General features: G+C 41.3%; 1 protein-coding gene across 1 annotated transcript in view; it reads right to left on the bottom strand.

The window, feature by feature from the left end:
- The window catches only part of maml3 (mastermind-like transcriptional coactivator 3), a 148160-nt gene extending 127093 nt beyond the window's left edge, over positions 1–21067 (bottom strand). The window contains exon 1 of the mRNA XM_060873011.1: positions 19943–21067. Coding sequence (XP_060728994.1) covers positions 19943–20362 — 420 coding nt within the window. The 5' untranslated portion in view covers positions 20363–21067. The remainder of the gene's footprint in view (positions 1–19942) is intronic.
- Between the last annotated feature and the right edge of the window lie 2568 nt (positions 21068–23635).

Here is a 23635-nt window from a genome sequence, read left to right as displayed (position 1 = left end):
ATATTTTGCCTACATGACAAGGAGGAGGCTTTGGCTTTGTGCTGAAATATCTACCTTTTGTTGTTGTATTTTTACTCAATAATAAGTGTGATCTTTCAGCAGCCCGTGAAGACAAAAAAAAAAAATCTAAATAAAACAGAACTGTGGGCTTTTCTGAACAGTGAAGGTGTTAGCATGCTAGCATGTGTTAAGTTCATTGAGCTCATTAATAACAGCTAGTTGAACGATGTTGTCCTGTTGAATTTGAAGGTAAAGGAAATCTCCTGCAACTCGGACGATCGCAAGAGGATGAAGAAACCATTGACTCAGGAGTTCGGACTGTTAGCCGTCTCAGTCCAATACAGTTTTTCAAGCAACTTTCAGAAACTTTTTTTCTTTCTGATTGCAAATGTTCAGAAAAGGCTCTGAATATGAATATATACACACCATGTCTACATAATATACCTTCCCCCCCACACACACTTTTTTTTTAACAGATTTCTAGACTTTCTTTTCATTCACTGACCCAAACAGACAATACGAAATCAAAATAGTTCATTTGACTTTTTGTCATGTCACTGAGAATTTCAGTGTGCTGTAATGTATATGTGAGAAAATAAAGGCTTCTATTCTATTCGACTTCAGTTGAAATGTAAAGTGAGCCACAGAATATGACAAAAAGAAAGAAATGGACAGAATTTTGTTGATGAAAGAAAATGTAGGTTTAGCTACAACTAATATAATTTGTAACAGCGTTCCAACAGTGAAATTTGATTTGAGAAACTAAATACAAAAACAAATACAATCTTCTAAATCTCAGTACATCTATACAACATGCTGTTTGTTACAGCCAGCATTTACTGTGACTTTACTGCTACTTCTGCTAATCATCATCATTATTATTATTATTATTATTACTATTTTCTTTTTTTCTATATAATATCTTTAGAAATGTTTTCTGGGGATTCAGAGAAGTTTTAGATCGATAGACAGACATACAGACAGACAGATAAATAGACAGACAGAAAAACACTCTCACTCACTCATCTTCTACCGCTTATCCGAACTACCTCGGGTCACGGGGAGCCTGTGCCTATCTCAGGCGTCATCGGGCATCAAGGCAGGACACACCCAGGATGGAGTGCCAACCCATCGCAGGGCACACACACACTCTCATTCACTCACACACTCACACACTATGGACAATTTTTCCAGAGATGCCAATCAACCTACCATGCATGTCTTTGGACCGGGGGAGGAAACCGGAGTACCCCGAGGCACGGGGAGAACATGCAAACTCCACACACACAAGGCGGAGGCGGGAATCAAACCCCCAACACTGGAGGTGTGAGGCGAACGTGACCACTAAACCACCATGCCCCCCAGACCGAAAAACAGAAAGACAGAATGATTGTTGTTAGATCGAACACAGATCTGAGCCGAACTGAAATCCGACAGCAGTAAAAGATTTCTTCAAGAACAAAACGGAGCATCTCACACAGCTCTAAATGTGACTCAGTGTTATAACGTCGCTGCCTTAAGAGTTTGTTCCATTTGTGATTCAGGCCTGAAGCTATCAAAAGGGGAAGAGCTCAAATAGGAAGGAAATGGACTTAGAAAAAAATGTGCATGTAGAACTAACCAAGTCTCCTCCACCACCCCCCAGTGTAGCACGCACGCACGCACGCACGCAAGCGCGCACACACACACACACACACACATTACTGCTGCCTGCGACACAGCTGTACAGACTTCATGACTTTAAAACATCAACAAGACCATGTCATGAGCTGAGCTGGTTAATGTTTAAACCTCTTCAATGTTTCCTCCGACGTGTTGAGCATTTCACTCGTCGCAAGTTTTACATCTTCGTCTGCAAGGCTCTGTGTGTGAATGTGTGTGTGTGTGTCAGTCCCTTTGTTACCTTCCCTGAACTCAAAAGGTGTTTTTGCTTCTTCAGTCCAAATCTGTAAGGGCTGTAAGACTCTTTGCCATTTTACACCAAATTTAACTACAAGGGAAAAGAGATCTCCCTCTGTATGCGTGTGTGTGTATGCGTGTGTGTGTATGTGTGCGTGTGTGAGAAAACACGTTTATTCACACCATTCATGTAATAAATGGTTGAAAAAAATGCAGAGACACACAGTTTTGTTCTAATTTCTGTTTCAAAACCACTGCTGCACCTGCACTTTGAACCTCACCTGTACTCCTTTTTTACTCCACACACACAGGCACACACACACACACACACACACACACACACACACAACACGTACCACATGTTTGATTAGTCAGAACTATAAACTTATCTGAAGCACCTGTAGAATGTACACTTTCATTTTAGTGTGTGTTGTGCATTTTGCATAATTAACTATAGTGGAAAGCACAGTGCTGGATGAGTAACCCTGTGTGTGTGTGTGTGTGTGTGTGTGTGTGTGTGTGTGTCTGATGACACTCATCTATATTTAATTTGATCTCTTAAGGTTTCAATGGGACGCTGAGGCACAGTCCTGCTTCAAGGCATCGCCGTTATCAATAATGCATCCGTGTGTCTTTAGTACGGAAACACACACACACACACACACACACACACACACACACACACACACACACACACACACGCACCTGTTCTTCATCACACACACTGATGTGTAATGCATTCTAGTATAGTATTCAGTCTGTAGTATGATTACTGTGTTCAATACCAGTCGGTCAGTCAATGTGTGTGTGTGTGTGTGTTTGTGTGTGTGTGTGTGAGAAAGAGTGAGTGAATAAGGTTGACAGGTCCGGTGAGCCAAACTGGTTTCCCTACCAACGGTGTGTGTTTACCTTCCTTTCAGCTAAGGCACTCTTAGCTACATGTCTAGCCTTAACTTCCTCGTCTCTCTCCCACTCTGTGCATCTCTCTCTCCCCCACTCCGTGTGTGTGTCTCTCGCTTCTCTCTCTCCCCCACTCCGTGTGTGTGTCTCTCGCTTCTCTCTCTCCCCCACTCCGTGTGTGTCTCTCGCTTCTCTCTCTCCCCCACTCCGTGTGTGTGTCTCTCGCTTCTCTCTCTCCCCCACTCCGTGTGTGTCTCCCGCTTCTCTCTCTCCCCCACTCCTCCCACTCCGTGTGTGTCTCCCCACTCCTCCCAATCCGTGTGTGTCTCTCTCTCCCCCACTCCCCCACTCCGTGTGTGTGTCTCTCGCTTCTCTCTCTCCCCCACTCCGTGTGTGTATCTCTCTCTCCCACTCCGTGTGTGTCTCACTCTCCCACTCCGTGTGTGTGTCTCTCGCTTCTCTCTCTCCCCCACTCCGTGTGTGTATCTCTCTCTCCCCCACTCCCCGTTTGTGTCTCTCGCTTCTCTCTCCCCCCCACTCCGTGTGTGTGTCTCTCGCTTCTCTCTCTCTCCCACTCCGTGTGTGTCTCTCTCTCTCCCACTCCGTGTGTGTCTCTCTCTCTCCCACTCCGTGTGTGTCTCTCTCTCTCCCACTCCGTGTGTGTCTCTCTCTCCCACTCTGTGTGTGTCTCTCTCTCTCCCACTCCGTGTGTGTCTCTCTCTCTCCCACTCCGTGTGTGTCTCTCTCTCTCCCACTCCGTGTGTGTCTCTCTCTCTCCCACTCCGTGTGTGTCTCTCTCTCTCCCACTCCGTGTGTGTCTCTCTCTCTCCCACTCCGTGTGTGTCTCTCTCTCTCCCACTCCGTGTGTGTCTCTCTCTCTCCCACTCCGTGTGTGTCTCTCTCTCCCACTCCGTGTGTGTCTCTCTCTCTCCCACTCCGTGTGTGTCTCTCTCTCTCCCACTCCGTGTGTGTCTCTCTCTCTCCCACTCCGTGTGTGTGTCTCTCTCTCTCCCACTCCGTGTGTGTGTCTTTCTCCCACTCAGTGTGTGTGTCTCCCCCACTCCTCCCAATCCGTGTGTGTCTTTCTCTCTCCCCCACTCCGTGTGTCTCTCTCTCTCCCCCACTCCGTGTGTGTGTCTCTCTCTCTCCCACTCCGTGTGTGTGTGTCTCTCTCTCCCACTCCGTGTGTGTGTGTCTCTCTCTCCCACTCCGTGTGTGTGTGTCTCTCTCTCCCACTCCGTGTGTGTGTGTCTCTCTCCCACTCCGTGTGTGTGTGTCTCTCTCTCCCACTCCGTGTGTGTGTGTCTCTCTCTCCCACTCCGTGTGTGTGTCTCTCTCTCCCACTCCGTGTGTGTGTCTCTCTCTCCCACTCCGTGTGTGTGTCTCTCTCTCCCACTCCGTGTGTGTGTCTCTCTCTCTCCCACTCTGTGTGTGTCTCTCTCTCCCACTCCGTGTGTGTGTGTCTCTCTCTCCCACTCCGTGTGTGTGTCTCTCTCTCTCACGTAAGAGACAGTCACAATGCAATGACCACGGCTGTGGGGCTTTATTATGCAGGACGTATCAGCCTGAGAACTTAAATCACCAACAGATCTAATGAAAGTATTTCCAGTATGAATTTGTTGTGTAACCATTTTCTCTAAATAAATCTCCACCAGTCCTCCATGAGCATCAGTTATACTAAAAACTAACAACGACTAATCACATCCTTTTCCCAGACTCACTGAATGTTCACTGAATGATCTGTGTGTTGTAACCTACAGCGTTCCTAGTCATCCCAAATCTATGGGAGAGTTTGGAGCTATGGGTTACAGAGTGCGTCAAAGCAGCGCCTGAGGGAAAATCTTGTAGAAGAATGGTGTATATCTGTCCGTTATACTTCCACAGACCTCTCTGCGACACTTCGGAAGCGCTCGGATATTTGACCAACAAAATACAACCACCGACATGTGCATTACCAGGACGAATGAATCACATCCTAATTGCTCACATCGCCCCTATGCCTCACACGCACACACACACACACGTTTTCCTAAAATACAACAATCTGACCTTCTCTGAGGCTCATCCAGTCTGTCTTTCGTTCTTTCCCTCTATCGCTCCCTCAGTCTTTCTCTACAACTATATTCCAATCACCTTCTGAAGGTTAATGAGATCAGAACAGAGGGGACAACCACAACCTCCCACACACACACACATACACACGACACGGTCCATGTACACAAATCCTAGCTGTATTCGCAAAGCTTTAGAAGTCAGTTGATTGGGCAGCATCTTGGTGATGTTCTTTGGCAGTACGAATCCAATCTAGCCGGATGGCTTGAAGAGGAAAGATGATGGTTAAAAACACACATTTAAACAAATTTAAAGCTGTTCAAATTTGACAAAAATGGCTATGGTAATCTATCTTCTCCGTATGCACATGTCCTCATTACAACAGGACCCTGGTGGCAGAAACAGTTAAAGCTCTGGGTTGTTGCTTTGCGGATCAGGGTTCAAGCCCCAGCCCTTCCAAGCTGCCACTGTGGGGCCCTTGAGCAAGGCCCCTAGCCCTCTCTGCTCCAGGGGTGCTGTACCATGACCTCAACCTCCAACTACTAAAGTTGGGATACATGAAGAAAGAATTTCATTGGGCTGTAATGTATATGTGACAAAATAAAGGAGTCTATTCTATCCTATATTTATCCAAGCATCAGTCTATGAGTCTTTAACAATAAGGCGACTAGCTGTTTTAGGAGAAGGACGGAACCCATTTAACGCACACATGCACTGCTCTGTTCTGACTAGTTGTGAGAACTGTACTCGTGTGTGACACGTGAACTGGAAAGAGTTACGGCTCGATGTGTGTGGGGAAAAAATGCAGTTCCTCTGAATATCGCAGTTTTGTTTGATTTTTTTTGTGAAGTTCTACGATCGCAAAAACGTGAAATCCTGGAAGGAGTGATTTAGGCTTCTCGGAGAAGACGGAGAACTGAACTTGTATCTAGTTGCTTAACCACATCAAACTCATCAAAAATAGTTCCCATGAGCACACAAAACCGAAACAAACATCTCTTTCGCTCTGATTGGCTTAAGGCTTTACAAATGCAACCCAGCTTTGGGAGACTTTGTACTATTTGTGGAAGCATCTGTGCAGTTTATTTTTTATCCGTTTCCTGTATTCACCTTTTTACCTGCCTGTTTTTTGTTGACTATTGATGTGATTCATCAGGACAGGAATCACTGCATTAAGAGAAATTAAAGTCTATGCTCCTTTTACTCCTCGCCTCAGTTTTCTGTGCGGAACGGCGACATCGACTGGCAGAAAAACTCTGCGTAAATCTTGCGCCGACGTTCGATAACGGTGAATTTTGAAACTTGGAAAGTCAGCACCGTAACAATGTGTTTAGAGATCTAGCAGCGAGACAGAGTGCAGGAAGAGACAAAAAGAATTGAGCAAGTAAACAAAAACTGAAAAGAAAAAAGGAAGCAAAGAAAAGAGAAGGAGGTCACGACGGGGACAACTTGTAACACGTCTGTCAGATTGTAACACCTGTCCGTCAGCCACCGACGTCCAAGTAAATCCCATTACACGAAACGTGGATAATCAGCAAGATGGAAAAGCATTGAGGTTTATTATAGACTCTATAACCGCAAAAAGCAGCAGGAAGTGCGTTAAAATGCGACGATACCACAGCGCTGTTGAATTCTCGATGGGGATTGGTCAGACGACATCGATGACATCATTTGCCATTATTTCAGCTGTAAGGTTTTATGTTAACGTGCTCGTTCTATTGTGGTCTAATTGTCTACAGCTACAGCTCCTTTAGAGGGACTCAGAGGAAACAACACCAACAACAACAACAACAACAACAGCTATAGAACAACCTCCTTTACTTTGATATTGAAGACGAATGCAAGGATTTTTCCTGATGAGACATTTTGACTTCAAAATAAATATTTTCTAAGTAAAAAATGTTGTCTAGAATTGTTAAGAATTGTCATTCTTTTGTAACGCATGTGTAAGCATCCTTTTGTGTGTCTGGATTCAAAGCGCTAATAAAGGAAGCGTCTTTCATTCTTAACACCATCGATTGTGTGGAGTTTGTTAAGGAGGCATTTGGCAGACGCCGTTTTCCAGAGCAACTTACGTTTGTCTGCTTTATACAACTGAGCGGTTGAAGGTTAAGGGCCTTGCTTAAGGGTCCAGCAGTGGCAGGTTGGTGGTGCTGGGATTCAAACTCACATCCTTTCTGATCGGTAGGTCGGCATCTTAAACACTTACAGTTCGCCACTTTGTTTGAGATTATTACAGGCTTAAGATCTAACCGTGATGATTGGAGCTCGAAAGCTGACCAGAGCACAAAGCCGACCGACGCGATGACGGTCTCCAAGTGGATCTATCCAAAACAATCCCATGAGTCACATGCTGTAAATGCAGATCTAGTTTATTACCGCTAGTTACTGTTAGTCATTAGGTTACTAATGGTTACTTTTCCAAAAAAAAAAGTTCTTTCTGCAAAATGAGGCTAATTTTTATCTCCAGCATTTTTAGATGGATTCCATCCGCATGCAATTTGCACTTCTGAATGGAATTCTCGTCTCTTTTCTACCACAACCTCGTGAATCAGGCTCTCGAGATCACTGAGGAGCAGAACACAGCATGACTGAGCAGTGCATTACAAATGAGCAAACGTATCGATTTGTAAAATAAATAAATAAATAATAATAAAAGAAAAATGTCAAAAATAAAAGTGCCACATTATCAAAGATAGATTTAGCACAAAGACACATAGAAGATAACACAAAGATAGATTTAGCACATACAGAGAGAGCTGAAAGGTCCAAGGACATTGATAAACTTATTTTCCCTCGATATAAACTGAATGACATGAAATATCATACATTTTTTAACGTGATACTTTCCGAAGCATTTCATTTCTTCAGAGAAATGGAGAGAGTTGCAAATCTTACTAGAAAAAAGCAGAAGTGAATTGTAAAATAAAAAAAAGAAGGGCTATTGTGTCAGAAAATATTACAGCCAATCAGATGCCTAGATGCAAATGTAGAGTACGCAAGGGTTTTTTTTGTCATATGTAACCTTCTGCTTAAGCTAAAGAAAAGAGCTAAAGTGCTCTGCGTTTGTTTTTACTCCATATCATCTACTTTTTTATTTATTTATTTTTCCTCACTTTTTTTTAACGATCAATAAATGAAAACCCTGTTGAAGCTCAGAGAGACTTCTATAAACTATCTGCAGGGAAGAAATTAGAAATTCATTATCTAGCCCACTGGACAAGTAAACGTTGACTTAGTGTTGATATGGTGATGTTTTCTCTACAGAAATGTTTGTGTTTGTGGAAGGCGTCTCTATTGTGCGAGCTTTGTAACAATCTGAGTTAAAGCTACAACGCTTTGTTTACTTACATCCATACGTTGGTGGTGGACGTGTTCGGAAGTGTTAATTAGCTAGGCAGCTTTTATAAATAATACATAACAAGGTAGATAAATACGTTAATAGGGACTAACTGTGTGTATAGGAAGTCGTAATTACGAGGTCAGGGATCGAGTCGCTTCACTCTGAGCAAGATAGTGGTGAACCTTCTGTTAATTAACTTTTAAAAATTTTAAAAATGACAGCAACTCTACTTCTACAAAATAAAAAAAAATAAAAAACAAAGAATGAGCATCAGGTGTGTTCATATTTTATGGAAAGCTACTCTACTCTACTCGGGATGTGGTAGCCTAGTGGTTACCTTGAGCAAGGCCCTTAACCCTCAATTGCATTAAAAAAAAATAGATAAGAATATAAATCACTCTGGATGAGGAGGTCTGCCAAATGCCATAAATGTAATCAATTTATAAAGCCACGTATTTGAAATATAGTGTTAATATTTCAATATCTTGCTGCATGAAGCAAACAAAATAACTGAAATCGGCTCGAGAGGAGTAAAAATCGCTTACGAACCCCCTAACAAACCTCTGAGCTGGAACAACATCCAGAGTTTCCCCACCTGGAATTACACCGGTGTTGTGCTGCTCGTGTGTGTTCAACTTGTGATTTTTCCCGACACGACTTGAACACACCACAAGACAACAAAAATGAGTTTACGACCACTGGACAAAATGGCCCAAATAGTAAACAACAAAAGTACAGAAACAGTCGGTCTGTCCTCGGGGGACAAACTTTATCTCCTTTGTTTATTTTTAACTTTCACGCACTTCTGATTAGTGAACAGAAGTCTAATAACAGTGTGTTAAGGAACAAATTGTTAAATATCAGGGTATGGTGTAAAAGTAATTATGGCACACACATCACTCAAGAAGCTGCTTACATGCAAATCAAAGACCGAACAGCCTTTCGTGTGTGTGTGTGTGTGTGTGTGTGTTCTGAATCCGAGAAATACACCACGTGAAAATGTCAGCTAGGCTCCCTACGAATTCTGTTTTATTCTGCCATTTAAAACCTTTTGTTGTAAAGGTAAGAGACGAGTAATGAGTAATACGAAACATGAAAACAGTGATTAAATCACGATGAAAGTTTACTCTCTCCGAGCTGAAGCTCTGAAACAACACACACCTTAAACAACATTCCTGAGTAGCGTGTACTCACGCACACACATACACACACACACACTCACACACAGGTGGGAAAGCGGCTTATAGTTACGCATTAAGAAGATTCTTTCTACCCTGTGGTATCATTAAGGGCTGAAAATAAAAGATACTGCTGAAGAAAACAAATGCAACACCCAATGTGTGTAAAAGGTATAAAAATATGTGTGTGTAAAAGTGACATATTACTGGAGCCTCTGTGAGAAAGATGTTATGACTACATGTGACCGGCCTTAAACCTTAGCTATGACACCAAGGTGCTTCATCAAACTGATCCTGGAACTGTTACATGCGAAATGCACAGAAAGTAGGGCAGATAATCCGTGCGGCATTCACGGAAGTGAAAAACTTGCTTAAGTGGACGAGTGGCCTACACAAGGAACCACGCAACCTTTCTTCCTTTCTCTTGAAAAAAAAAAAGGAGGACAGTGTTTGTGTGGGGGTGGGGGGGCATATTCTTTGGGTTAGTGCCACTAATGGTGTGTATTGTGCAAAGGGCATATAGGAGTAGTCCACTGTGGAGGGGTACTGTACAAGGAAATGGGTTAGTTTAACATTTAGAACATGTATTAAATGTATAGACGTCTACATAGATGGGCCACTAAATACTACACGGTAACAAGGAAATTACTAATATTACAAATATTTTTAATGAGTATAGCAGTAACAATAAACAAATAAATATAACTGTAAATATAAAAAAAATATATCCAATAATTATACCTAGCTTTTATATTTTACATATTTAATATAAACCTTTAAAAAAAACATTAAACTTCTAAAGCCATAAAATATTCATGTATATAATTTTTAATCTGTGAATTTTAAAGATATTACAAATATATTTATAATATATATTTTTAACATTTTTTGTGTGTGTTTGGAATACCAAATTTCTCAAACATTGCGTTGTTTTAAAAATGTCGAACTGCCAAATAATGCCATTAAATTTACTTATAAAAATGTTGTTTCTTTATGTTTTTAAATAATAACCTATTGACAACATGGAGAAAAAAAAAAACGTTCCTTTGTTCAAAACACATTACAAAACCCACAATATAAGTATAAAACACAAATATTCTAATATTACTATATATCGCCTAGAGCCTTTAATGTGTTTGTAAACAAGAGGCGCTTGTGTGACCTGGTTAACCAGGAGAAAAAAATCCTGCATAGCCGGTAATTTAAACTTGTAATCTTCAAGGAAACCTGGTATTAACATACCTGATTAAGACCTGAGCATGTATACCTGTAAGAAATAAAAAGCTTACAAGTTGCTTGACACTTACGATTTTCGTGTGAAGCGGGTGTGACTAGTATGATGACAGCAATGAAAAAATTCAAAGCCGCTGAACAAGTACATGATCGCGTTGTTTTATCTCGATCCGTCTTGCATTAGCGAGAGTACAGCTCCAGGAAATTCCGGCAAATACTTATGCTATAGGCACTGAAATGATTTGGACTCAGGCTTTGTTCCTGATATCTTCTGTCCAGTTGATTACAACTATTTTTGAACATTGTACTCAAGTCCTTGACATTTAAACAAGGAAATACAACTTAGTTATTTCTCAGATTTCTGTCCCTGCTTCTATTATTTTTTCCATCATTTGCATACTTCACATCAGGGACTGATAAAGCAGCTACATCCATTTTATACTATGATAAATGTAACTGAACAGACACACACACACACACACACACACACACATACATATAGCATATATAATATACCTTGTAAATAATGAAGAACTGCATAAGACATATCACACAGTTCCTATAGAACGCAGGAAACACAGTGACCATTAAATGTAAACACAACTGCAAACAAAGCAAAGAAGTGAAACTAATTAACGCTATGAGAAACCCAAAAAGATAAAAATTATTATATAATAATGTAGAATAAATTTTAAATAAAAAAAAAAATCTAAAAAAAAAAAAATATCTAAAAAAAAAAAAAAAAAAAGCCAACAGACAACAACAAAAAAATTAAAAAATATTAAAATGCCCCAAACCAAAAAAGATGTGAAAGCAAAAGAAAATTTTACAGCATAACCAAAAACCACACCACAAAGAAGCAAGGGAAAAGGAAACAAAGCAAAGGCAAAAGAGAGAGAAAAAACAACAAAAATCAACCATTAAACACAATTAAGTGAAAGGGTATAATAAAGTATCAGAAAAATTAGCCTGTTTGTCCTTTAAGGAAGGAAGACTCATATTACTACCATGCAAACTGAACTGTTGTGTGTTTGGTTTATGTTCTGCACATATGCAACACAATAAATGATGCCTGTCTGATGTCGGGTCACACACTGATAAACTGAGAGCTTAGCATGTAGCCTACAACTGCGTCTATTTCTTCTCGAAAGGCTCTAACATGGCCTCTGCAGTGTCTGATTTAACTACACAAACAATAATGTGCTCACATCCAGCATACTCCAGGCTCTGTGAAGAGGAAGTCAAGAGACAGAACTGAAAGCTAAGCACAAAGATATGATCCTGTTTAGCTCTTTGGTGCAAAGGTGTGTAAATAACATGAAAAAAATTAAATCAAGACAACTCCAAACACAAACACCATAAATAGGATGAAACCTGGAGAAAGTGCAGATCTTTCAATTTTTTTCGACCACATTGGAGGAATAAACAACTCCTCTGGTTAAATAAATGGCTGTGCACTCTTTGACCACTGAGCGCGTGCGCACACACACACCCCAAACGAAAGCATGTTGTACACAGCAGTGGCTGTGCTCATGGAGCCTCTGACGTCACAGCACTCGTGTGACGCTGCCAACTCAGGAGTTAAATTTAGATCCTGGGCACCGGGCCCAGACGCTGCAAAACAATGTGATACCACAACTACTGCTTTAGTTGGAGCCATCACACACACTCACACCCTTTCAGCCTCTGTACAAAGCCTCAACAATCACTGATACACACCCAAATACACAAACACTGTAGCTTCAGGAACTGTAGGAAACAGCACAATAATCTTGGATGGCAGAAGCAGCAGCTTGTACTGTAGCAGTTAAACTTGAACTCTTGAACAGCTACCGGAAGTCGTGGAGAAAGGTTCAGGTGTGCGGTGTGTGCAAAAGGGCTCCTTAAGCATGACAAGCTCTAGCTAATAAAACAAACTAAAGGTTCGTGAGTAAGCATCAAAAATAGATTCTAAGAGGTTCGGGATAATTCATACAGCCCCGGCTTCTACGAACAATATGATGTAAGGGCGGAGCAAACAGACGCTATGAGTGGTCTTCGTTCAGCATGCCATGTTAAGCGGCTGGGCTAACATCATGAAAATACACGCTATCCAGCGGAGTCTGTGATTGTTCGCACAGATGTTGACCACCCAACCAAGATGGATGACTTTCTGGAGGGGAAATCAACTTCCTGTAGACATAGAATCGGTCGTGAAATTTTAACGGCACCTCAAGCAGACAACTCAAAACAAAACAAGTCCTAATACAACAAGAAAATAAAATACACTTTGTTTATACCAAAATATATTTTAGGTCAAAAGTCTGGATCCTGCAATACGAAGGAATACACCTGTGTGCACACTGTGTATAGGTTAGAATTTAGCCAAACAAAGATTTTGAATTAAGAGGACAAACTAAATTGGATCCTTGGCATGTGTTGTGCAAGTGCCACCAAACCAAGAGAAAGAATACCACAAACAAGTCAAATCACACTGAAAGTTTCCACCCAAAGTCAGATGGAAAATCTTTTCAACCCAGTTCATTCACTTTCCAGACAAGCTAGCATGGATTTGTCCCCCTAAATAAGCCAAAGAAAAGTCCCTGTTTGGTGGGTCTGTTCCCACTGTAGCCTCAGATTCCTGTGCTGGCTGACAGGAGTGGAACATGATGTGGTCTTCTGTTAGCCGCCCTGTGAGGAGACCAATCCAGCAAGGGAAGAGGATGCAGGTTTTTTTTTTTAAGTAATAAGCAGGTTTAATTCCTAAAGAAATTAGTAAAATAAGTTAACAAGAAGGCAATTTAAAAAGGGAAAAATAAACGGAAAGAACTTAAACTAGGCCTATAGTCTAGGCCTATGATATCAACCAAATAGAACTAAACTAAACATAAGGCACAAGTGTGGCAAGTTAACAAAACAAGTCTGACCCAACACAAAACCCTGACCCAACACATACAAACCTAAACCAAAACAAAAACCAACCCACCCACCACAAAACCAGGCCCAACACAAAAACCAACCCACCCAACATCAAAACCTGTCCAAACACAAAAGCCAAACCACCCAACAGAAAAACTGACCAAACACAAACATTTTCCCCAGCATTAAAACCGACCAAACACAAAATCTGACCAACCCAACAAATCAGGGCCCACTTACACACACAGACATTCCACACTTAAGCAATGCAAAACCCTAAATGCAAATGACTAAACAAAAAGTACAAGCAGGAAGGGATGACAAGCAACTTTACTTAAGCAGTCAAATTAGATAAACAAACAAGCTTTTGAACAAGTCACCAGCCATAGCGTTAGTGGTAGTGTCCATTAAACAGAAACTCTCTTCCCATGCTGCAGTCTAGCAGTTCACTGTGGGACTAGACACAAACCATAAATAAACACAGCACACACCCTCAAGCTCCGACGTGGTCCATGATGCTTTTCTGCTCACCCCGGTTGTAAAGAGTGGTTATTAGAGTCACTGTCGACTTCCTGTCATCTCCTTCTCCTCTAACCTTTCATCATTTCTGCCTGTGGAACTAGCACCAGGAGAACGGAAATTGACTTATCAGACCTCTTCGATCAGTATAAACAAATGAATTACTTTATCACTTCAAGTCTGATATAAAATGAGTCAGGACATTCTGTGTTTCAACATGACAAGTTCGTTTTTCCCCTCTGTTGACAACCTTACACAGAATTTTAGTGGTTGAGTTTTAGTGGTTTTAGATGCTTATGAAAAAGCACTTGGAGCATCTCAGAGAGCAGGAATGGGGAATTTCTTCACTATTTGCCTTGAAGAAACATTTGTGTGGATAAAAAAAAAAGTTTTTGCTTTACTCTCCTTCTTGCTACTCCTCCTCTATTCCTTGCTTCTAGTAGGCTGGGTAATACGAGAAATCCTTATAAAAACTACAAATTCATAAAGCCCTGAGTGTCTACTTTCATATGAGCTAATAACGATTAGAATATCTGAATTTTATCACCTATAGTATTTTAACAAATTTCTTGATTTAGTCTCTGAAATAGTTTGCTAGTGGTCTGCTACTTAACGACCGCTGATGCAGACAAATTACAAATAAAAAAACTGAACACCAGGTAAAATTCTGAGACAACAAAGTGGTACATATTCAGTTGTATTTTGAACAAAATGTTTAGCGCTAAAGTGTTGTTGAAAGTCAAATACTGGGATGCACTAAGATACTGTGATGCTAAGTGTGATATTAGCTTTCAAACCACTCCACTTGTATGTAAATAAAAATAAAAAATAAAATAAATCCTTCAGAGGAGAGCCCTGCTGAAGTGAACGCTACATTAACCTGGTTCACTTGCTAATCTCTGAACTCTGCTCTGTAGCGCAAGAGCAGAAAGCTGAAGCTCTAGTACTGCCAGCAGCTTCCATACACCGACAAACAACTCGAGCTTCGTTGTTAGTCATTTACGGTAAATCTCACAGTCTCACACACTCACGCAGTCATGCTGTGTAGGCATCAATCCCGATACTCACTGACTCATCACCATGAACAGGAGCTGGCCAAATTAACAGGAACAATGCCATGAAAAAGGCCTTTCAGTAAGTAAATCGATTACAAATTCAGCTAGACACGTGAGTCATATTAGCAGAGTGCATCAACTATAAAAGAGTCTTTACAATCAGCAAGTCTACAAAGCATGAAGCCAGAAACTAACAAGACGACTCTTAGTCAGAATGAAAACAGTAAAAATTGAAAAACAGAAAAAAAGGAAAAAACACGCTCACTTATACCAAATATGGATCGAAAAATTAACATACGCTGATGGTCACAAGTAGACGCTCCCAGTAGGTTTAAACAGCGTAGCTGCTAAATACAACAGAAGAATTCCATCAAAAATTTCCCAGACCTGAATCAGCACCTTTGTGACCCAGTGTTAACGCAAATTGCATGTTGCGAGGTTCACTGGAGTTTGAATATAATGGTGTGGCTGCCTTTCAGAAACCACGGTACACAAAGCCATGATGCGTAACCTGGTCTAAGGAGCACAAAACCTGAATCCCAGAGCAATGGAAAGAATAACACAAGTTGTCTTGAACACTTTTTTCCCCCCCCATAAACCCAGACGTGTTAATTTTCGGAGAAAGCCGTCGACACGCAACATCTGGTGTCTGCTGTTAAATAAGGTGGTGGATCCACAGAACGTGGGAAATCTCAGGAGAATCGGTATGATCTGTCATTGCTATGTGTCGCTGTGTAGTAACTGAGGAACATGGGGTCATTCTGCATTTCAGCAGGCAGTTATAAATGAATTTGTGAAGTTTAATTAGTGGTAAACCATATCATCATAACACAATTCTCTAAGAATCAAAGAATATTAAAGCGTTATGCTGACCAGCCTTAATGTAAAAGATCAGAAAGTTGGAGTTCGAATAATAATGTAACTGGCTGGAGCACAAATCAGTTTATAGCATAACTTTCAGTTCAAACCTAAACCTACTCGTTAGTATAAGAACAGGTACACAATGGTGTAATGGTACCAAAGTTAGGGACGGGTCTTTGAAGCAAATAATACACTGACACCTTACATAATTCCCAAGCTTTCAAAACACTATCCTTTTTCTCAAATTTCACAAAGTAATGAATTCGTTTGTCTTTTGTTTGTATCCACAATTTACTAGGTTTTCTTTGATTCCCTGAAGGCTACGTAAAGAGCACATACTACAAAATGTATGTTGACATTGTGTGTATTAAATGTTAAGCTCAAACAAAAATGAATCCTGAAATAAAGAAATGGAGCTAAAGTGAATTTGTTGCAAGTCAGGCTGCGAGTTCCAACCTACGTTAATTTCCTTTAGTGTTTCGTCACCATGAGGGAGTTAATGTCTCCTGCTAACTGTTAGTATAATAACAGCATTACCAGTATACACAGTGAATTATTCACAACACAACTTGAGTTGCTCCTTGAGGTATGTATGAGGATTTATAAATAAACTATTTAAAAAAATAAATAAATAAAAAATAATAATTTAAAAAAAAAAAAAAAGGGGAACGCATGTGGCTGAAAAACAGCCGGAAGGAAAGCATGGCCGAACGTGCTGTGGTTTTGGGAAGAGAGAAAAAATATTAATAAAACAAGCAATAAAGCCTGATGCGACTATATACAAGCAAGTAGATATGAAGGACAGCTGATCATACAACTGCTAGATTTCCTCCTCAAGGTATAAAATATTTTAGCCTATATTACTTAGAATAAAATTATTTTCCAAAAATGATGTTCATTGTGTTCAATGAGCTCGTAAAGCACAGCCTTTATCCAGAACCTTTGCCACATGACAAAAACAATAACAATGTCCTGAGAGTGTGAAAATTAAATAAGAGACCTAATTTGCTTGCGTACAGTAAAATAAAATCTGCATCACACCACCTCAAGAGCTTGAGGTATGAAATCTTATTTTTAAAGTAAACTAGAAATTAAAGACCAAAGTGCAACTATATGAAATTTCTCATAACTTCCAGCTTTGTGGCACAAAGTTTCAGAGGCAATTGCAAAATTGGTGATGAAGTATTCGGGAGATTGCTGAAGAACCTGATAAAGCTTGTCATTGCAGAACTTTCAGACCACAACAACTGTTGGTAGACTGACTGTCAACATGTGCACATGTTCATTTAGTCAGAGCTCAAGAGTCCCTGGTTCGATTGTTAGGTTGGGTTAGTCTTTACATGTTTCGCTTTGTACACTCGAACGCTGGTAATGAAAGTTTTTATTCAACATGTGTTTCTATCCGTATATTCCTTCACTAAGAAGGCTAATTTTTCACATGCATTTTGTACTCCAGGACTGTCAGCAAGAGCTTGTTTTAGTAAGACTGACTAAATTAGGCAGCCTGGTGGCACAGAGGGTAGTGTTGCCTGCTCATAGTTTCAGGGTCCTTCTTTTGATCCTGAGTTCAGTTTACTGTCTGTACAGAGTTTTGCATGTTTGCTACAACATTCAGGTGAGTTTCCACTGAGTTCTCTGGTTTTCTCCCAATGTCCAAAAATATGCTTAGAAGTGCTAAAGGCTATACTAAATCTAATCTGGGGTGAATTCTGCCTTCTGCATGCACTTCATAAGTGAGAACTACAAGCTATTATGTGAGAAAAAAAACATGGCCACCTGTGCTTCTTGGCCACCTTTGTTTAGTAACAAGCTAACCAGCATGAGTGGTCATGAGTTTATGATGTATTTACTTTCTCAAATCGGTGAACTATATGGGCAGTGTTATAGATTTAACCAACTAGCATGCCTGCACTGATTAATCAAAATTAAATACTATTTTAAACACATTTAATGTAGTAAACTTTTTTGCTGTTGATGGTGTAGAGGGCCAAGTTGACATGATGTCACGTGTAGAGGACGGTCCTAAATCTGTGTGGTGAGAAAGAATATTCTATTGTTTCCTACTGATAAAATTCCACAAAACAAGCTTTAGAACAGAAAATATCTCCTGCCTTAAGCCAAGGCTTTCTTATCAAGATGGATGTTTCTTTAAAGGAGGGTGTGAATCACAATCTCAGAAATATGGTTACCAAACTGTACTATTCTTTATCACTGGGTTGATGGATTATACATTACATTTCAGATATTTTACCTGACAATATAAACAATGACATCCGTATGTCTGCTAAACTTCCTCAATTTAGTCCCCTCTTTGCAATTATAATACTTCCACTCTTCCAGGAAGGTTTTCCACTAGATTTTGGAGGGTAGCTTTGGTGATGCGTGTTCATTCGGCCACAAGAGGCGAAACGATGTTGGGTAAAAAGACCTCCGGAGCGATCCACACTCCAAAAGGTGTTCAGTGGGGTTTAAGGTCAATGCCACACAGGTTTTACACCAATCTGGCCGTGTCTTCAAGGAGCTCTCTTTGTGCACAGCTGCACTGTCATGCTGGAACAGGTTTGGGTCTTTTAGTTTCGTAGAGAAATCTTAATGCTCTAGCAAACAGACATTCTATACAACTGTATGCTTCTTGGCTTGTGGGAGCGGTTTAGAGAAGGTCCACGTGTGTGAGACAGTCGGATGTTCACAGACTTTTGACCTTACAGTGTAGACAAAGGTTAATGAACGTTAACAATCACCGATGTACCTTAAAAGACACGTTACACGGACATCCCTGGATCAAAAAAAAAAAGTATACGCAAAATGTTTGAAAATATTTGCACCCTCAATAGCAGCAGTCCAACAACAAGTAAAGTCTGATCTGTTTATTTCTAGACTACAATTGTGTGTACATGAAACCACATGAGTTGGGCACTTCTGCTTTAAACTGACTTGATACAGCCACCTAGCTGCCATGTAGTAACTCAGCCTGAGGAAGAAAAAAAACCCTCACACACACACTCGGAAGGGGGTTTACTGTCTCTTTAAGGCCTTTAATCTCTTCGATCTGAAGCGTTTGTCTCCTACCAGCTAATGGCCGCCTCGATGCGCGCGCACGCGTGCGTGTGTGTGTGTGCGTGCGTGCGTGTGTGTGTGTGAGAGAGATGTCCACAGAGCGCACAGGGAGCTCTGCTCTCTACCAACACCTCAGCCAGCTACAGAAATGACACAGCTCATGAGATTTAAACAACAAGTGGAGGAAAAGTAAAGTTTGAAACGAAATGTTTCACTTTGTGTCATCTCTGTACTAAAGGGCATGATTTTAATCTATACAACAGAACATTTCACACATCTTCAGGGTGAATAATTGTTGCATTAAATGTCCATGTTGAGGTCACGCGCGTCTTAACCCACTTCCTCCAATGGAAACAGTGTGGCATTGTGTTTAGGAGATGATGATGATAATAATGATAATAATAATAATAATAATAATAATAATAATAATAATAATAATAATAATAATAATACCACGTTGTGCACATATGCACCAGATCCTTTTAGATTGGCAGCAAAACGTTAATGCAAATAGGACTCTGCTGTGTGTGTGTGTTTATTTGCCATGCAAAGTGTCACTTTTCCACTTGGAAACAAATGAAAAAGTTTAAAGGCAATCCTGGTGACATGCACAACTTTGGGAAAAGTGTGCAAACGCGTTCTTAAAGCACGCAGAAGAGAAAACAAGTGTGAAGTGAGATGTGTGTAAACACCAAGCTCGGTTTGTTAAAAGTGAAAACTGTGATCAACTTCACCAGCTTCCTTCAGCAGTTTGTATCGCTAGTTACTTCCGACCTGCTGTTTCCGAAAGTGTAACAAGAAACACACACACACACACTTGTCTGAGTGAAAGTTTTTGTGCATGCATGTCACTAACCCTTTTTATGCAAGCATGTATGCATGATGCTTCACCCTTTGTGTCAACATTGTTTGCATTGCTTTCTCACACATCATACTGCACAATTTACCGCGATCAGTGTGTTGTTCCGTTGCTCCGAGGAATCGCTCGGATCTTGCTGCTTGCTTTGTTGTTGTTTGCCCTTCTTGGCCCTCTGCTCCAGGGTGCGCTGATACAGAGCCGCCGTGTCCCGGCGCTCCAGCTCCAGCTGCTCGGCGTGCGCTTGCTGATATCGGGCCTCGCAGGCGTTGTGATGCCGCCGGCAGCCCTCGATCCTCTGCCGAAGCCTCTCCACTACTGTGCTGTGTTTCGGCACTCCAGCTCCTGCACCGGCTCCTGTTCCAGCTCCAGGACCGACACCGCTATTGCTATTACAGTTATTACTAGTTGTGGTGTTGCTACCGGCGCTTAGGTTCACGTTACCGCCGCTGTTGATGCAAACACCGCCGCCGTTAGAGGCAGCGGGTCCGGAGAAATCCCCCATCATCATCTGCGCTCCTGCGTACAAGGTTTTTTTTTTTAAGAAGAAGTTTTGTCAAAGCTTTCCCCCCTTCCCGATACCACCACCACCACCTCCACCCAGCCCGGACTCCCCTCTCCAACACCGGGGCTGGCTGGATAGAGAGACCGGGGAGAAAGACTGGAAACGACAAATAACGCAGCGTTCCTGTGGGAATATCGCCGTGTCAACCATCCACCGTTTCCCCGCAGCTTAAAGCCGACACCGGGAGGAAGAAGCGCAGAGGAGCGACCGGGAGGCGAGCGACCTCAGTCCGCCGTCAGGCTGCGCTCTGGCCGCTTTAGCGCTCCATCAAACAGTCCACCGGTTTATCGCGCCGTCCTTCTCGGAGAGAAAAAAAGTTTCCCCGTCCGCAGCCAAGGCGCTCCCGAGTAGTAGTTTCGTGAACTTTGCATTTCATTTCATTCGCCGTGTGCTGTTCATTTGCTGCTCTCGCGCGTTAAGAAAATTCCCTCCTCCCGAGCGTGAACAAAGAAAGGTGTGCAGTTCAGAAAGTCGTGCGTGTTGAGGGAAATCCTACAGACGCGCTAATGTGTGGCTCGCTCTCGGCGGCGGCGGCTGCAGCCACCATCACAATGATCGCGCGCTCCAGTCCCCTCCTCCTCCTCCATGCCAGCGGAGTAATATCAGGACAAGAGCCAGGCGGGCACACGGCGGCCGGAGAGACGGCTCCGCGTAAAACGCGGCGCGGAATATAGTCCCCTGCGGAGGAGGACTACACCGGCGTTAAACCAAAACGAAGAGGAAAAAAAACTTACTTATGAAGTGAAACAGAAAGAGGAATTACTCCAAACATCATAGTCAACAACAATAATATGAATTCACTTTTTTTTTTCTCCACACATTAAAATGCAGTTCAAAGGAAAAGAAATTAAAAAACTAAATAAAACATAATAACTCAGAACAAACATAAGTTCAAAATAGTAACCGCACTTAAAACTATCTAAAATGACATGAAATATGTTTATTTGCAAAAGATTTTAGTTCCTGTGGAATGTTTTCATGGGGCAAAAGTCAATGAAACGTTTGTGGGAAGATGTTTTGTTGACTGTGGGAAAAGATTTTAAGCTCCTCTGTGAAACCCAACACCATGAAAGCTCCAAGCAAGAAGCACTTTAGCAAGCTAAGAACCTTTAACTACCAAAAGAGGCCTTGAAAACAAATTCTTAATTATGTTAATAATAAACGTGACAAATTATGTTTTAAAATCCAACACAAATATGCAGAAAGGAATTTACAGAATGTCAATGGTTATAAAATAAAAATTAAAGCCAGCTAAAAATTCTATAGAATTAGAAATATATAAATTAGAAATGTATAAATTAGAAATATTATATAAATCTAAGAAAGCACTGTGTGTGTGTGTGTGTGTGTGTGTGTGTGTGTGTGTGTGTGTGTGTGCAATGCTCCTGCTTGATTCAGACTTTATAAAAAGACGGGGGGATAATGCTGAAAATATTTGTACCAGTGTAAATATCAGCCCATGAAGTAGAACGATTGTACACACACTTAGGTTTGTTGAGGTGTGTTGTCTTGTACAGTCTGATATTGCACACAAGATGGTCACTGAAATATTACTGATTTTGTAAACCCAACATATGGCTTGTTATACCATAAACAAAAACTCACATTTGTAATGAACTCCACCAAAGACATACGTTCACCAGCTCGATATTTGCCTCGTGCTCGAGTCTTTTTTGCACTTCTCAGCAACTGAAGTGTAAATTTATACAATTGGATCTGTGTGATGTGGTGAGATGTTTATGCATGACTTCACTTGCCAGTGAATGTTAACAGAAAAGTTACATAAAAGAAAAAAAGGACTTAAAGGAATCCATTCTTAGAAACAAGGGTGTAGCCAGCACCTGAATTTCTTAACTCGCTGGGTGTTTATTTACAGCGTGCAATATTTGAGCCGACACTCCGTACACAGATTAAACGTGGTGATGAAAAAGGAGAATTCCCATTGGTAATGTAGGCACTGTGTGTGTGTGTGTGTGTGTGTTACACCACTGCTCATCTACTCCCACTTGTTCTCAAGCTCATGCTGTTTGCATATGTGTGTGGAGCATCCACTCTCTTATGGCATCCTCATAATTGTGAAAGGTAGCATTGTGTATTAAACCAAATGGAACTCTAAAGGGTCCACCCACAGCTCCAGAGCAAAATGAAACACGTCCCTGTGTGTACTCACACCTCAGAAGTTTAATACACTTTCCGCTGCGTGTACACCTACAGATCCTGATGCAAGAGCTGCAGTAGGTGTATGTTATCGGAGAACACCGGTCTTGTACGTATGTACGTATGTGTGTCTTTGTGTTTCTGCTTTTTTTTTTCCCAGAAAGTATTACGCTACCACACTCTCAGCCAGTCTGCTGAGCACTCTTGGAATGATAGGAATGCTGTTCACATGCTCTCTCACACTGTGTCTCAGACACCACTCCCAAAACAACTACGCTCTGCCATCTCTTTGCGTTCAGTGCTGTAGTTCGACACCTCTCACCTCTCTCTTTCCAGGCCAGTGTGTAATTCTTTTAGAATAATACTTGTGTCTATTTTCTGGAAAACTTTAAGACAGTTTTTGAGCTATCGTGTCAGCAATCATTAATTTGTGCTCAGGAAAGACAAAACAAACTATCAGTAAAAGGGGCTAGAACATGCAGGTTATAATTTTTCAACTCAAATGTTGTAAAGATTAAGGGCCCCCTTAAAGGAAAAACCCATCAATGATTTGTGCACTAATCTTTATCATTAACATGAGAATCTTGAATGGGATCCAAGGTATTATCCATCCATCCATTCTCTACACTACTTCCTACTGGGTCAGGCAGAACCTTGGGAGTCCTTCCAAATAAACTTGGGGCACAAGGCATAGGACACCCTGGAAAGTATGCCAGTCTATCACAGGGCACACATACCCACACACCCATTCATACAGTAGAGGCAATTTAAAGATGCCAATCAGCCTACAACACATTTCTTTGAACCCTGGAAACCGCCAGGGCACAGGGAGAACATGTGGGTGTGGTAGCTCAGTGGTTAAGGTGTTGGACCATTGACAGAAAGCTCAAGATTTCGAATCTCAGGTCTACCAAGCTGCCGCTGCTGGACCCCTGAGCAAGGCCCTTAACCCTCAATTGCTTGGTTGTATAAATTGTAATAAAAAGGTTTCCTACATTACCGTCAATGCCATTGAATCTTTCTCACCTCTTAATCTACACACTATGCTCAAACAGATCAGCT

The sequence above is a fragment of the Tachysurus vachellii genome, chromosome 6 (genome assembly GCF_030014155.1).
Source record: "Tachysurus vachellii isolate PV-2020 chromosome 6, HZAU_Pvac_v1, whole genome shotgun sequence".
NCBI classification, from domain to species: domain Eukaryota; kingdom Metazoa; phylum Chordata; class Actinopteri; order Siluriformes; family Bagridae; genus Tachysurus; species Tachysurus vachellii.
Note: the sequence above shows the minus strand (reverse complement) of the source record. Positions and strands in the feature narration are given on the sequence as shown.